The 17,500-nt window shown below is 50.0% G+C and overlaps 1 protein-coding gene across 1 annotated transcript in view; it reads left to right on the forward strand.

Annotated features, from left to right (window-relative positions):
- Nucleotides 1–17,500, forward strand: part of LOC310805694 (CUB and sushi domain-containing protein 1-like) — a 158,155-nt gene that overhangs the window by 18,827 nt on the left and 121,828 nt on the right. Inside the window, exons 3-4 of the mRNA XM_083671494.1 lie at nucleotides 9,661–9,855; nucleotides 16,156–16,363. Of these exons, the coding sequence (XP_083527620.1) occupies nucleotides 9,661–9,855; nucleotides 16,156–16,363 (403 nt within the window). The remainder of the gene's footprint in view (nucleotides 1–9,660; nucleotides 9,856–16,155; nucleotides 16,364–17,500) is intronic.

A 17,500-nucleotide genomic window follows, 5' to 3' on the forward strand; every position in this document is an offset into this window, starting at 1 on the left:
TGTGTGTGTGTGTGTAGGGGTGGAGTAGTGTATGTGTGTGTGTGTGTGTGTGTGTAGGAGTGGAGTAGTGTGTTGTGTTTACCTGTGTGTGTGTGTGTATGGGTGGAGTAGTGTGTGTGTGTGTGTAGGGGTGGGGTTGTGAGTGTGAGTGTGAGTGTGTGTGTGTGTGTGTAGGGGTGGGGTTGTGAGTGTGAGTGTGAGTGTGAGTGTGAGTGTGTGTGTGTGTGTGTGTGCCTCTCCTCCCTCCCACCACGGAACCTTCTGGTCGCTGTTGAACTTCCTCATTTGAAGAGATGAGATGAGATGAGATGAGATGAGATGAGATGACTTCTCTTCTAGAATGTTTGTTTGTCTGAATAAACAAATGTCTAATTAACGTTGAGGCCAGACGGTGTTTGAAGCTGGTCGTTAGGAGAGAAGTGACAGGCGCTTTAATTGGAATGATTGTGGAGGTGAGTTTCTGAGTTTCTTAATTAATTGCAAACAAAGCTGATCCCGATAAGGAGGTTTGAACAGAAGGAAACTTCCTTAAAGGACAGATCGCTGCTGAGAAGTCTGTCCCAGATCAACCCGCACGCACGCGGCACATTTTCCCACAATGCCACACAATCAAATCCACGTCAGTGAAACGTTCCTGTTGCGTCTGTTTCTTCGGTTGTTCCTCGAACTGACTAGTCACAACCCTAATCCTAACCCTAACCCTAAGACTCGTCACCACCCTAACCCTAAGACTAACCCTAAGACTAGTCACAACCCTAATCCTAACCCTAAAACTAGTCACCACCCTAACCCTAACCCTAACCCTCACAACCCTAACCCTAACTGACTAGTCACAACCCTAATCCTAACCCTAACCCTAACTGACTAGTCACAACCCTAATCCTAACCCTAACCCTCGTCACCACCCTAACCCTAACCCTAAGACTAAGACTAGTCACCACCCTAACCCTAACCCTAAGACTCATCACCACCCTAACCCTAACCCTAAGACTAGTCACCACCCTAAGACTCGTCACCACCCTAACCCTAATACTAGTCACCACCCTAACCCTAACCCTAAGACTAGTCACCACCCTAACCCTAATCCTAAAACTCGTCACCACCCTAACCCTAACACTAGTCACCACCCTAACCCTAACCCTAAGACTAGTCACCACCCTAACCCTAACCCTCACCACCCTAACCCTAACCCTAAGACTCGTCACCACCCTAACCCTAACCCTAAGACTAGTCACCACCCTAACCCTAAGACTAGTCACCACCCTAACCCTAACCCTAAGACTAAGACTAGTCACCACCCTAACCCTAAGACTCGTCACCACCCTAATCCTAACCCTAAGACTCGTCACCACCCTAACCCTAACCCTAAGACTAGTCACCACCCTAACCCTAAGACTCGTTACCACCCTAACCCTAAGACTAGTCACCACCCTAACCCTAAGACTAGTCACAACCCTAACCCTAAGACTCGTTACCACCCTAACCCTAAGACTAGTCACCACCCTAACCCTAACCCTAAGACTAGTCACCACCCTAACCCTAAGACTAGTCACCACCCTAACCCTAACCCTAAGACTAAGACTAGTCACCACCCTAACCCTAAGACTCGTCACCACCCTAACCCTAAGACTCGTCACCACCCTAACCCTAACCCTAAGACTAGTCACCACCCTAACCCTAAGACTAGTCACCACCCTAACCCTAACCCTAAGACTCGTCACCACCCTAACCCTAAGACTAGTCACCACCCTAACCCTAAGACTAAGACTAGTCACCACCCTAACCCTAACCCTAAGACTCGTCACCACCCTAATCCTAACCCTAACCCTAAGACTAGTCACCACCCTAACCCTAAGACTCGTTACCACCCTAACCCTAAGACTAGTCACCACCCTAACCCTAACCCTAAGACTAGTCACAACCCTAACCCTAAGACTAGTCACCACCCTAACCCTAACCCTAAGACTAAGACTAGTCACCACCCTAACCCTAAGACTCGTCACCACCCTAACCCTAACCCTAAGACTAGTCACCACCCTAACCCTAAGACTAGTCACCACCCTAACCCTAACCCTAAGACTCGTCACCACCCTAACCCTAAGACTAGTCACCACCCTAACCCTAAGACTAAGACTAGTCACCACCCTAACCCTAACCCTAAGACTCGTCACCACCCTAATCCTAACCCTAACCCTAAGACTAGTCACCACCCTAACCCTAAGACTCGTTACCACCCTAACCCTAAGACTAGTCACAACCCTAACCCTAAGACTAGTCACCACCCTAACCCTAAGACTAGTCACAACCCTAACCCTAAGACTAAGACTAGTCACCACCCTAACCCTAACCCTAAGACTAGTCACCACCCTAACCCTAAGACTAAGACTAGTCACCATCCAACCCTAAGACTAGTCACCACCCTAACCCTAAGACTAGTCACAACCCTAACCCTAAGACTAGTCACAACCCTAACCCTAAGACTCGTCACCACCCTAACCCTAAGACTCGTCACCACCCTAATCCTAACCCTAAGACTCGTCACCACCCTAACCCTAACCCTAAGACTAGTCACCACCCTAACCCTAAGACTCGTTACCACCCTAACCCTAAGACTAGTCACCACCCTAACCCTAACCCTAAGACTAGTCACCACCCTAACCCTAAGACTAGTCACAACCCTAACCCTAAGACTAGTCACCACCCTAAGACTAAGACTAGTCACCACCCTAACCCTAACCCTAAGACTAGTCACCACCCAACCCTAACCCTAAGACTAAGACTAGTCACCACCCAACCCTAACCCTAAGACTAAGACTAGTCACCATCCAACCCTAAGACTAGTCACCACCCTAACCCTAAGACTAATCACCACCCAACCCTAACCCTAAGACTAGTCACCCTCCAACCCTAAGACTAGTCACCACCCTAACCCTAAGACTAGTCACCACCCTAACCCTAAGACTAAGACTAGTCACCACCCTAACCCTAAGACTAGTCACCACACTAACCCTAACCCCAACCCTAAGATCTTCTGGCCAGTTTGGTGAAGATGGTTTCAGTGAAGTCACTCTGTTGTGCTTTCATACTGAGTTTACAATATTCTCTCCTGTCTAGAGTTTCCTCCATTCTGAGGTTTACATTAACAGAGCCAGGCTTTGACCTTTTGACTTTTCATGATTTAGTGCAGCCTTAATCTGTTCTATTGATTAGAGGGGATTTGTTTAAGAACTGACTTCAACAAATACATGAACTCCTGTCAGATGCTGTGGTACTAGGTCATGGTGATGTTATGGCCTGCAGAGGAGTTGCAGGTATTGGAATCCATAAGTACACATAATTGCTTTTGCCTACAGAATAAACAAAGCTTTCTTGAGACACCTTTTATTTGCTCACAGAGAAGGGTTAGGGTTAGGGTGTGTGTGTGTGTGTGTGTGTGTGTGTGTGTGTGTGTGTGTATAAAGCATGCAGGATGTGATTGTTTCATGGAGGATCCTCGTCTGTCCTGTGATTGGTCTGATTACTGTTCTGTTTGTATCAACCAATCAGAAGTCTGCCCCCACACATTCATATCTTCCATGTTGTTCTTGCTCTCTAAACACACTGATTACCGACACATGCTCTCTGTGGTGCATGCGTGCGTGTGTGTGTGTGTGTGTATGTGGAGAAAACATGTGTGTGTGTGTGTGTGTGATGAGTGGAAGCCATTTGTGACGGAGAAGAAGAGATTTGTGTGCCACCTCCGTGGGTTTCTAATCAATGGAACACTTCACACACACACACACACATCAGCCTTTCACTGGTATGCTAATGAAGGGGTGAGGCTTGGACAGGGCTGGAGTCACATGACAGGCTGAGGGAGGGTTTGGTCACATGACAGGCTGAGGGAGGGTTTGGTCACATGACAGGCTGAGGGAGGGTTTGGTCACATGAAGAAAGAGAGATTTTGAGATGACAGCAGAAGGCTTCACAGGAAGTGAAGTGTCAGATAGAATCACATCAGAACCACATGGAGGGGAGAGAGAGAGAGAGAGAGAGAGAGAGAGAGAGAGAGAGAGAGAGAGAGAGAGAGAGAGAGAGAGAGAGAGAGAGAGAGAGAGAGAGAGAGAGAGAGAGAGAGAACGAACACTTAATTAAGATGAGAGTCCAGTCACCAGTCCTCAGTAACAGTAATGTTAGGATCTGATGAATAATAACACAGTTACAACTACACCATTCATATTATACCAGCTTATTTCTGGGACTGGAAATGAAACATCAAATCAAAGTTTATTTGTCGTGTAAACAGAATCCAGCCGTAGACGGAGGAATGAGATGCTTAGGGCAGCTAGCTCCTCAACAACTCAACCAAGTAAGAATAATAATAATAATAAAAACAGTATGATAGGCAGCGATGGTTGTAGGCAGCAGAAACACAGCAGCAGTTGTGGGCCGTAGGACCTGAGGATCTGAGCAGCAGCAGCAGTAACCGTAGTAACAGCAGTATGTAACAGTATGCATGTATGTGATCTCCTCAGCGTCTGGGTCGGTTATGAAACACAGCTTTGAAGCAGCATGGTGGATTAATAGGGTGTTTAACAGGAACGACACCAGATATAGAAACGCCTTTCATCTCCACATGAGAAGTGTTGAGCTCTGTTGCAACAGGGTCTGGTGAAGCAGGGTCTGGTGAAGCAGGGTCTGGTGAAGCAGGGTCTGGTGAAACAGGGTCTGGTGAAACAGGGTCTGGTGAAGCAGGGTCTGGTGAAACAGGTCTGGTGAAGCAGGGTCTGGTGAAACAGGGTTAGAACCACCAGCTCTTCTTCATCTGGGTTTCACTGAACAATTTCCAAACAAGATTCTCTAATCTCAGCATTGATTTAACCCTTTTGATAAGTATTTTTTATTTATTTTTCTGTCAGTTTCTTCCGTCTCAGGGAAACCCTGTTGGTTCTTAGTTGTGTAGGAGATTTAACTCATTCAGGGACGAGGGTGAATAATTCACCAAAATACACACACACACACACACACACACACACACACATAGACACACACACACACACACACACACACACACACACACACACATGCATGCACTCTTTTACAAGGGAAGAGTGGTTTCTCTATCATAGTAGTCGTAGTAGTATCTTAGTATCCAGGTTTGGGGTCAAATCAGAAAGTGATCTGAATTTAATGTCTCAATAATGGAAACACCTATGGTTTATTTTTTTCAGTCTAATAAATATTGAATAAATAAATGCCCTATTTGCAACCATATCATTTTAATATCTATTTACTTCCTGAATTGAAATTCCACAGACCACAACCCTCTGGGATTGGGTTAGGGTTAGGGTTAACCCAGACCACAACCCTCTGGGATTGGGTTAGGGTTAGGGTTAGGGTTAACCCAGACCACAACCCTTTGGGATTGGGTTAGGGTTAGGGTTAGGGTTAACCCAGACCACAACCCTCTGGGATTGGGTTAGGGTTAGGGTTAACCCAGACCACAACCCTCTGGGATTGGGTTAGGGTTAGGGTTAGGGTTAACCCAGACCACAACCCTCTGGGATTGGGTTAGGGTTAGGGTTAACCCAGACCACAACCCTTTGGGATTGGGTTAGGGTTAGGGTTAGGGTTAACCCAGACCACAACCCTCTGGGATTGGGTTAGGGTTAGGGTTAACCCAGACCACAACCCTTTGGGATTGGGTTAGGGTTAGGGTTAGGGTTAACCCAGACCACAACCCTCTGGGATTGGGTTAGGGTTAGGGTTAACCCAGACCACAACCCTCTGGGATTGGGTTAGGGTTAGGGTTAACCCAGACCACAACCCTCTGGGATTGGGTTAGGGTTAGGGTTAGGGTTAGGGTTAACCCAGACCACAACCCTCTGGGATTGGGTTAGGGTTAGGGTTAGGGTTAACCCAGACCACAACCCTCTGGGATTGGGTTAGGGTTAGGGTTAGGGTTAACCCAGACCACAACCCTCTGGGATTGGGTTAGGGTTAGGGTTAACCCAGACCACAACCCTCTGGGATTGGGTTAGGGTTAGGGTTAACCCAGACCACAACCCTCTGGGATTGGGTTAGGGTTAGGGTTAACCCAGACCACAACCCTCTGGGATTGGGTTAGGGTTAGGGTTAGGGTTAGGGTTAACCCAGACCACAACCCTCTGGGTGATTCATCTTTCTAACAGACGCAGCAGCAAAACAGTCACATGACATCAGCCAACATGAGACGCCGCCTTGACATTCGGAGGCCTAATCAGTGACACAATAAGATGACATTTAAAAACCATCATAATTAGTAATTATATGCCTGCAATTTTAATAGATTTATAATTGAAAGACTAATTCATGTGCTGCTTCGGTCTCAGTTGGGCTGTTCTGCCTTTCTTCAGAGAAGAAGAGAGGGAAGAAGAGAGAGAGAATGGAGAGGTTGTTGGCTTGTGACCTCTCCCAGCCACAGGTTATGTGTCCCTCCTGAGCATCCTTACTCCAGCAGTCATACTTAACCCTGGTCCTGTCCCAGTCATACTTAACCCTGGTCCTGTCCCAGTCATACTTAACCCTGGTCCTGTCTGCAGTGGCAGTAGAAACCCTCAGCGGTTGTACTGAACCTGATGATCTCTGGTATGAATCAGACGTTAAAGCATGGAGATCTCCCTGCAGGAGCCAGACTCTGGATAGTCCAACACACAGGCTCAGAGTACAGAAGGGACAAACGGTCAGAACCTGTCTGTCTGTCCTTCAAAACAACCTGTCTACCTCTCTGTCCTTCAAAACAACCTGTCTGTCTGTCCTTCAAAACAATCTGTCTGTCCTTCAAAACAACCTCTCTGTTTTTCTGTCTGTCTGTCTGTCCTTCAAAACAACCTGTCTGTCTCACCCTTTAAAACAACCTGTCTGTCTCACCCTTTAAAACAGCCTGTCTGTGTGTCCTTTAAAACAGCCTGTCTGTGTGTCCTTTAAAACAGCCTGTCTGTGTGTATGATGCAGTGGAGTGAATGGAGTATTTGAGGCTGTAGAAACATGACCTTCCTGATTCGAGCTGCTGTCAGACAACAAACCTGAACTAATGACTTTCTATGAGTCTCCTGAAGTGGGACATGACTGCAGGGCCAGAGATGAAGGTTCCCGCTAAACGGTGGAGATACTAAGGTATCTGGCAACACAAAGGTTGATGGTACCCATGATGCACTTCTGTGGTCGTGACACTGTGGGGATGCGTCCCAGCTGGGGAGATCTCTCCTCCCCCCTCCCTCCTCTACCCCCCCCCTCCCTCCTCTCCCCCCCACCCCCCTCTCCCCTCCCCCCCCTCTCTCCTCTACCCCCTCCCCCATTCCTCCCCCCCCTCATACCTCCCCCCTCCCTCCCCCCCTCCTCTACCCCCTTCCTCTTCTACCCCCTCCCCTCCCTCCCCTCCCAACCCATACCCCCCCCTCCTCCTCTACCCCCTTCCTCTTCTAGCCCCTCCCCTCCCTCCCCTCCCAACCCATACCCCCCCTTCCTCCTCTACCCCCTTCCTCTTCTAGCCCCTCCCCTCCCAACCCATACCCCCCCTTCCTCTTCTAGCCCCTCCCCTCCCTCCCCTCCCAACCCATACCCCTCCCTCCTCCTCTACCCCCTTCCTCCTCTACCCCCCCAATATCACCTGGTTGTGCTACAGAGACTTGGTGAATAATGATCTGTCCCTGAAAATGTCATTAATGTTGTTATGCTCTGTCAGACAGGAGAGGGGAGGGGGAGGAGAGGAGGAGGGGGAGGGGAGGAGAAGAGAGGAGGAGGAGAGGAGAGGGGAGGAGAGGAGGAGGAGGAGAGGAGGGGAGGATAGGAGAGGAGGGGAAGAGAGGGGAGGAGAGAAGGAGAGGAGAGGGGAGGAGGAAGAGAGGAGGGAGGAGGAGGAGGAGAGGAGAGGAGGGAGGAGGAGGAGGAGAGGAGGAGGAGAGGGGAGGATAGGGGAGGAGAGAAGGAGAGGGGAGGAGGGGAGGAGAGAAGGAGAGGGGAGGAGGAGAGGAGAGGAGGGAGGAGGAGAGGAGAGGGGAGGGGAGAGGAGAGGGGAGGAGGAGAGGAGAGGAGAGGGTGAGTAATGATATGTGTGTGATGTTGTCATATACGTTATGGTGGTGATGAGATGAAGCGGGTGTGGCGCTGAGGGGAGTAATGTCTTCTGTGTGTGTGTGTGTGTGTGTGCGTACGTGTGTGTGTGTCTGTGTGTGCGTGTGGTGTGTGTCGGTGTGTGCGTGTGTGTGCGTACGTGTGTGTGTGTGTGTGTGTGTGCATGTGTGTCTGTGTGTGTGCACGTGTGTCTATGTGCGTATGTGTCTGTGTGCGTGTGTGTGTGTGTCTGTGTGTGTGTCCTCTCCCCTCCTCTCCTCTCCCCACCCCTCCTCACCCCTCCTCTCTCCTCCTCCCCTCCCCTCCTCTCTCCTCCTCCCCTCCCCTCCTCTCTCCTCCTCCCCTCCCCTCCTCTCCTCCTCCCCTCCCCTCCTCTCCTCTCCTCTCCTCTCCTCTCCTCTCCTCTCCTCTCCTCTCCAGAGACAGATGTGTCACCAGAGAGGATCTTAATGCAGAGATCAATACAAACCATTCAGTCTCAATAGTGCTCAATGTAGGCGTGTGTGTGTGTGTGTGTGTGTGTGAACGCTGGTGTGTATGTGTGTGTGTGTGTGTGTGTGTGTGTGTGTGTGTGTATGTGTGTGTGTGATCGCTGGCATGTGTGTGTGTCTGTGTGTTTGTGTGTGTGTGTGTGTGTGTGTGTGTACGCTGGTGTGTGTGTGTATGTGTGTGCATGTTGTGTGTGTATGTGTGTGCATGTTGTGTGTGTGTGCGTTTGTGTGTGTGTGTGTACTCTGTGCTGGTGCCAGGGAGGGGAGGAGGTCACTGGCTCCCGGTTGCATCAGATTCCAGAGCCTGGTGGTGGGAGGAGCCTGGTGCCCGGTGGTGGGAGGAGCCTGGTGCCCGGTGGTGGGAGGAGCTTCCTCTTGCGTTGTGACTGGTCCAGCAGAGACGTGTCCGTATGATGACTGGGTTAGGGTTAGGGTTAGGGTTAGGGTCCGGGTCAGGGGTTAGGGTTAGGGTCAGGGGTTAGGGTCAGGGGTTAGGGTTAGGGTTAGGGTCTGGGTCAGGGGTTAGGGTCAGGGGTTAGGGTTAGGGGGTAGGGTTAGGGTCCAGGTCAGGGGTTAGGGGTTGGGGTCAGTGTTAGGGTTAGGGTTAGGGTTAGGGTCCAGGTCCGTGGTTAGGGGTTGGGGTCAGGGTTGGGGTCAGGGTTAGGGTTGGGGTCAGGGGTTGGGGTCAGGGGTTGGGGTCAGGGGTTGGGGTTGGGGTTAGGGTTAGGGGTTGGGGTTAGAGGTTAGGGTTGGGGGTTGGGGTCAGGTTTGGGGTCAGGGTTAGGGGTTGGGGTTAGAGGTTAGGGTTGGGGGTTGGGGTCAGGGTTAGGGTTAGGGTTGGGGTCAGGGTTAGGGTTAGGGTTAGGGTTAGGGGAGGAGAGGTGGCCAGTGGACTGAGACCAGAGCGTTAACGAGTGTAAGGTAACGTGTGTGTGTGTGTGTGTGTGTGTGTGTGGGAAAAGCTTAGCTGTGTGGTGTAGACGGTGTTATCCATGACGACCTGTATGCCCTTTGTTATATTTAGGGTTTCTTGATGCAAAGCTTATAAATAAAGTGTGTGTGTGTGTGTGTGTTGCAGTGCTGCCCAGCCACACGTGTGGCAGCCCGGGGGTGATCCCGCGGGGCGTGGTCCACGGGTCCAGGTTCAACATGGGAGACAAGGTTCGCTACAGCTGTGACCCTCACTACGTCCTGGAGGGCCACGCCCACCGCACCTGCATCGCCTCGCCCGCCACCGGGGCCTCCTGGGACTTCCCTGCCCCCTTCTGCAGAGGTGACACACACAGAACACACACACACACACACAGACATAGACACACAGACACACAGACACACACACACACACGGACAGACAGACACACACACACACACTGTGACTGTCGCAGCTACGCTCCACCCGGGGTCTGTGTTTGTTGTTGTGTGTGTTCTGTGTTTGTTGTTGTGTGTGTTCTGTGTTTGTTGTTGTGTGTGTTCTGTGTTTGTTGTTGTGTGTGTTCTGTGTTTGTTGTTGTGTGTGTTCTGTGTTTGTCTCCTTAATGTTGTGCAGCAGGCTTCTCTAGTCCATGTGGCTGATTGGTGGAATGGTGATTGATCAACCAGGATGTGGGCGGAGCGTCAACCCCCCCCCCCCCCCCCCATTATCTATGCCCTTTTTGTGCCGGATCTCTAAATGGTCGTCCTGCACTATCAAAGCCCATCTCATGAGTCTCTGATTGTGGTTATACATACGAGTCAGAAACACACGAGGGTTGTGATCCGTGAACACCACCACCGGCAAAGGACTGGACCCAACGTACACCTCGAAATGCTGGAGTGCCAACAGCAGAGCAAGAGTTTCTTTTTCAATAGTTGAATATCTACACACTCAGGAGTCCACACAAACTCTACCTTAGGACTTAGTATGGTGGTCAACGGATGAACTATAGTGGAAAAGTTGACAGAAATTCCTATAATATCCTGCCATGCCTACAAATCTGCGAAGAGTTCTCCTAGTGGTGGGAACTGGATACTCTGATATAGCAGAGACTTTTTCCTCCACAGGAAGCACCTGACCTTGACCGACCTGCCTGCCTAAATAAGTGACACTGGCTTTTCCAAACTCACACTTAGCTAGATTCACAGTGAGGGAGGCGTCAGCAAGCCGAGTGAACACTTGTTCCAAAACCTTTATGTGCTCCTCCCAAGTAGAGGTGTACACAATCAAATCATCAAGATAAGCATTACAGTTAGGCACCCCTAGCTGGAGCGTTGCACATCCCAAAAGCCATGACAGTGTATTGTAAAAAATAATCAGGGGTTACAAATGCAGAAATTTGAGCTTCCAAACAGTACTTTCGGAGCATAGCTTTTAACGTCTGATGCCACCGTTCTAATGCACCCTGACTTTCAGGATGGTAAGCACTGGAAACAACCTGCTTGAACAGTTTAGACTGGAAATGTGTGCCTTGGTCTGATTGGATCACACGGTCTAGGCCAAAAGTGGAAAAGAATTTGGTTAATGACTTCACCACTGAACTAGCGGTTATGTTACGCACTGGGACAGCTTCGGCGAAATGAGTGGCTGCGCACATAACGGTGATATAGTATTGATTCCCACTTTTGGTTCTGGGCAAAGGACCAACACAGTCAACTATTACCCTTTCAAACGGCTCTCCTATGGCAGGTATGGGATTCAACGGGAGGGGGGAATAGGTTGATTCGGCTTCCCCGCAACAGCGACAGTATCTTGCTACATCAGCTTTTAACCCTGGCCAAAGGAAATGCCTCAGGATCATCTGATTGATCTGATCTGAGGTTTTGGTAATACCCAAATGTCCTGACCACCGACTTTCATGAGCTACCGATAAAACGTGTTGCCGGTACTCAGCGGGAACAACTACTTGAAAGACAGAATTCCATTCACCACCATCAACTACGGAAGGAGATCATTGACGAACCAAAACACCCTTATCAAGTAAATAGACAACCTTTTTCTCTTTTTCACTGTTGACACTCACCACTTCTGAGAAATACTTCGATAACGTAGGGTCAGCCCCCTGCGCAGCGCCCAGGCTATATCATTTCCCATCAAAAGTGTGATACCACTAATAGGCAGCGCTGGACACACAGCGACAGGAAAGGAACCTGTAACTAGCTCTGATTTTATATGTACTCTGTGTACGGGCCGAGGGATATAACCCATCTCAATCCCACGCAACATCGCGCCATAGCCACACGCAGACTGTTCTGTAAACGGCAAGGCACTGGACAGAATTACAGAGTGCGAGCCACCGGTGTCTCTTAAAATACGCACCGGGCGCTGATCGTGAGCTTCGCCTGTCAGTGAAACCAATCCCTCAAATATAAATGGTTTAAAACATTTATCCACGTCGGTAGCAGTAGACTCCGTGTTAAAACATGACTACCTTGACCAATCCGACGCCCTTTGGATGCGATACCCTCTGAGAAGATTGCTGCTCTTTGTTTTTAAGAAGTATGCAATTTGAAATCACATGTCCAGATTTATGACAATAAAAACCCTCCCTATCTTCTTTCTTTGGATTGTGTGTCTTGAAGGAAGAAGTGTGTACAGCCAGAGCAGGACGAGACTTTTCAGCAGAGACTGACGGGAAAACAGTCTTATGAGTCAGTATATATTCGTCGGCCAGCACGGAAGCAGAAGAAAGTGAATTTACTTTTTGTTCGTTCAAATAGACAACAATACGGTCTGGCAGTGATCAAGCACTGTTTAAATTCTTCTAAAAGAATTAACTCCCTCAGTGCACTATAATCAGTAGCCTTGCACGCACTGCTCCATTTATCAAAAAGAGTTCCCTTTTCCCAAGTGAACTCAGCGAAGGTCTGTGTCAGGGCTTTTCTAAGATTTCTAAATTTCTGCCTATAAGCTTCCGGCACTAATTCATAGGCACGCAAAATAGCGGCTTTTACTTGGTCATAATCTAAACTATGCTCAATGGGAAGCGCAGTTACTGCCTCCTGAGCTTTATGAGAGAGTTTGCATTGCAGTAACAGGGCCCAAACTTCAACTGGCCAATTCAATGCGGAAGCGATGCGTTCAAACGCACTAAAATAGGAATCCATTTCGGTCTCTTTAAATTGTGGAACTAATGCAATATGTTTGCTGACATCGAAAGATGTGATGGAGTAGGTCGACATGTGTGCAGCCTGGCTCTCCCTCTGGGACTCAAGCTCCAACTGCCGTATTCTCACAGCTTTTTCAGCCTCAAGTGAAGCCTTCTCAATTCCAGCTCGTGCCGTCTCGTCTCGGCTTCTCGTCTCTGGCCTTTCCTGGGCCTCTAACCTTCTCGTCTCTGCCCTTTCCTGGGCCTCTAACCTTCTCGTCTCTGGCCTTTCCTGGGCCTCTAACCTTCTCGTCTCTGCCCTTTCCTGGGCCTCTAACCTTCTCGTCTCTGGCCTTTCCTGGGCCTCTAACCTTCTCGTCTCTGCCCTTTCCTGGGCCTCTAACCTTCTCGTCTCTGCCCTTTCCTGGGCCTCTAACCTTCTCGTCTCTGGCCTTTCCTGGGCCTCTAACCTTCTCGTCTCTGGCCTTTCCTGGGCCTCTAACCTTCTCGTCTCTGGCCTTTCCTGGGCCTCTAACCTTCTCGTCTCTGGCCTTTCCTGGGCCTCTAACCTTCTCGTCTCTGGCCTTTCCTGGGCCTCTAACCTTCTCGTCTCTGGCCTTTCCTGGGCCTCTAACCTTCTCGTCTCTGGCCTTTCCTGGGCCTCTAACCTTCTCGTCTCTGCCCTTTCCTGGGCCTCTAACCTTCTCGTCTCTGCCCTTTCCTGGGCCTCTAACCTTCTCGTCTCTGGCCTTTCCTGGGCCTCTAACCTTCTCGTCTCTGGCCTTTCCTGGGCCTCTAACCTTCTCGTCTCTGGCCTTTCCTGGGCCTCTAACCTTCTCGTCTCTGGCCTTTCCTGGGCCTCTAACCTTCTCGTCTCTGGCCTTTCCTGGGCCTCTAACCTTCTCGTCTCTGCCCTTTCCTGGGCCTCCATCTGGAGACAAGCAAGATGCATCTTCTGCCTCTCCATGTCTCCGGGGGACCCAGTACTGACAATTGGTGAAGGATCAAATTGAGGCAAGGTGATATCCCCCTCTTTGTGTAATGGGGTTTTAAACAGCTCACCTTCCACTCCCCCAACTGTAAAAGGATCAGTTTTGTGCTTGGTCTGACCTGCCGCCGCACCAGCCTCTAACTCAGGAACCTCTCCCTGAGCCAGCACAACAAGACCTTTTTCCACCAATTCCTCCACGTTTAGAGCTTTTAACTCCTTCTTAACCATACATTTGGGAAATTGGAGACCAAAGTGGGTTGCTATTTGGACCAACTCATCTTTCCTACAATCATCAATTTGCTCGATGGGAGGCTTGGTCATAAACTGTTCTATATCAAATAATGCCATATCTAAAAGACAATTCAAACTCCTAGCCTACTAACAACTTTTTTGGTTCCAGGAAAATCCTTTAACAGATTAAGATGGATCCCGGATGAGCCCCCATTTATGTTACGACCCTAGCTCGCTAGGGAAAAGAGAAGCAACATAAACCCGATGGTGTGGGTAAAATTTAAGTTATTTATTAACAGGGAAATTGAAATGTCTTTAGATCCCAAACTACAATGAAAAGGAGGCAAATTCCCTATGGGCGCAGGGGAAATCAAAGAAACAAATAAACAATAACCACAAAAGAAAACGGGACTCCAAAAAGAGTGAGTCCCTGCTCCTATCTGAGCTAAATAAAAGTAAATACCAATAAACCAAAAACCTCACTAACTAAACAACAATCTCAAACAAAAGTACATAAACCCACAGTCGCCCCGAGCCCTGGTGTCTCTAACATTAACAAACTACGTGACAAGGTGACTTTATGTGAATCAGTGACTAATAATACAAAGTGAAATACTGTTACCTGTTCCTCAATCTAAACCTCCTCAAAATCTCACTCACACACAGCAACAAATATCCCTATATGGATGATCACTAAATACACGAAACAAGATCTGAATCAAACAAATACAAGTAAGGTGGTGAGCCAGCGCAGCTCCAGAACACTGACTCAGCAGGCTTCTCTAGTCCATGTGGCTGATTGGTGGAATGGTGATTGATCAACCAGGAAGTGGGCGGAGCCTTTGGACCATGGACCATATGGAGCTGCACAACATTAAGGAGACAAACACAGAACACACACAACAACAAACACAGACCCGGGCGGAGCGTAGCTGACAGACAGACACACAGATACAGACAGACAGACACACAGATACACACACAGACAGACAGACACACACACACACACACACGGACAGACAGACACACACACACACACACACACACACACACGGACAGACAGACAGACAGACACACACATACACACACACACGGACAGACAGACACACATACACACACACACACACACACACACACAGACACACACACACACACACACACACGGACAGACAGACAGACACACACACACACAGACAGAAAGACACACACAGACACACACAGACAGACAGACAAACACACACACACACACACACACACGGACAGACAGACACACATACACACACACACACAGACACACAGACACACAGACAGACAGACAGACAGACAGACAGACAGACAGACAGACAGACACACACACACACACAGACAGACACAAACAGACACACACACACACACACACACACACACACACACACACACACACAGACAGAGAGACAGACACACACACACACACACACACACACGGACAGACAGACACACATACACACACACACACACACACACACACAGACACACACACACACACACACACACGGACAGACAGACAGACACACACACACACAGACAGAAAGACACACACAGACACACACGGACAGACAGACAAACACACACACACACACACGGACAGACAGACACACATACACACACACACACAGACACACAGACACACAGACAGACAGACAGACAGACAGACAGACAGACAGACACACACACACACACAGACAGACACAAACAGACACACACACACACACACACACACACACACACACACACACAGACAGAGAGACAGACACACACACACACACACACACACACTCGGACAGAAAGACACAGACACACACACACACACACACAGACACACACACACACGGACAGACAGACAGACACACACATACACACACACACACACGGACAGACAGACACACATACACACACACAGACAGACACACACACACACACACACAAACACACACGCACACGGACAGACAGACACACACACACACGGACAGACAGACACACACACACACGGACAGACAGACACACACACACACTTTAACACTAAACACACCATACTACTCCCTCCAAGCCACATATCTAGTGTACTGTGACTTGGTGTGTGTGTTACGTTTGTGTGCGTGTGACGTTTGTGTGTGCGTGTGCGTGTGCGGGTGCGGGTGCGGGTGTGTGTGTGTGTGTGTGTGTGTGCGTGTGTGTGTGCGTGTGCGCGTGTGTGTGTCTGTGTGTGTGTGTCTGTCTGTGTATGGGTGTGTGTGTGTGTGTGTGTGTGCAGCGGAGGGCTCGTGTGGGGGGACGCTCCGCGGGCCGACAGGAAGTATCTCCAGCCCTCACTTCCCGTCGGAGTACGAGAACAACGCTGACTGCCGCTGGAGCGTGGAGGCGGAGCCTGGCGACACGGTGGCGCTGGTCTTCTCCTCCTTCACCCTGGAGGAACGCTACGACTTCCTGGAGATCAGCGGCACGGACGCCCCCTCCATCTGGTAGTACACCCTACACTACCCCCTACACCCTACACTACCCCCTACACCCTACACTACCCCCTACACCCTACACCCTACACTACCCCCTACACCCTACACCCTACACTACCCCCTACACCCTACACTACCCCCTACACTACACCCTACACTACCCCCTACACCCTACACCTTACACTACCCCCTAAACCCTACACTACCCCCTAAACCCTACACCCTACACCCTACACTACACCCTACACTACCCCCTACCCCCTACACCCTACACTACCCCCTACACCCTACACTACCCCCTACACCCTACACCCTACACTACCCCCTACACCCTACACTACCCCCTACACCCTACACCCTACACCCTACACTACCCCCTACACCCTACACCCTACACCCTACACTACCCCCTACACTACCCCCTACCCCCTACACCCTACACTACCCCCTACACCCTACACTACCCCCTACACCCTACACCCTACACTACCCCCTACACCCTACACCCTACACTACCCCCTACACCCTACACTACCCCCTACACCCTACACCCTACACCCTACACTACCCCCTCCACCCTACACCCTACACTACCCCCTACACCCTACACTACCCCCTACACCCTACACACTACACTTCCCCCTACACCCTACACTACCCCCTACACCCTCCACCCTACACTCTACTCCCTCCACCCTACCCCCTACACTACCCGCGACCCCCTACACACTACACTACCCCCTACACCCTACACTACCCCCTACCCCCTACACACTACACTACCCCCTACACTCTACACCCTACACTACCCCCTACACACTACACTCTACCTCCTACACCCTACACACTACACCCTACACACTAACACTACACCCTACACACTGCACTACCCCCTACACCCTACACACTACACCCTACACTACCCCCTACACACTACACCCTACACCCTACACTACACACTACAATACCCCTACACCCTACACTACACCCTACACCCTACACACTACTCCCTACACCCTACCCCCTACACACTACACTACCCCCTACCCCTACACCCTACATATACACCCTACCTCCTACATCCTACACTACCCCTACACCCTACACACTACATACTACCCCCTACACCCCACACATTACACTACA

Source organism: Argentina silus, assembly GCF_951799395.1.
Source record: "Argentina silus genome assembly, chromosome: 6".
NCBI lineage: Eukaryota > Metazoa > Chordata > Actinopteri > Argentiniformes > Argentinidae > Argentina > Argentina silus.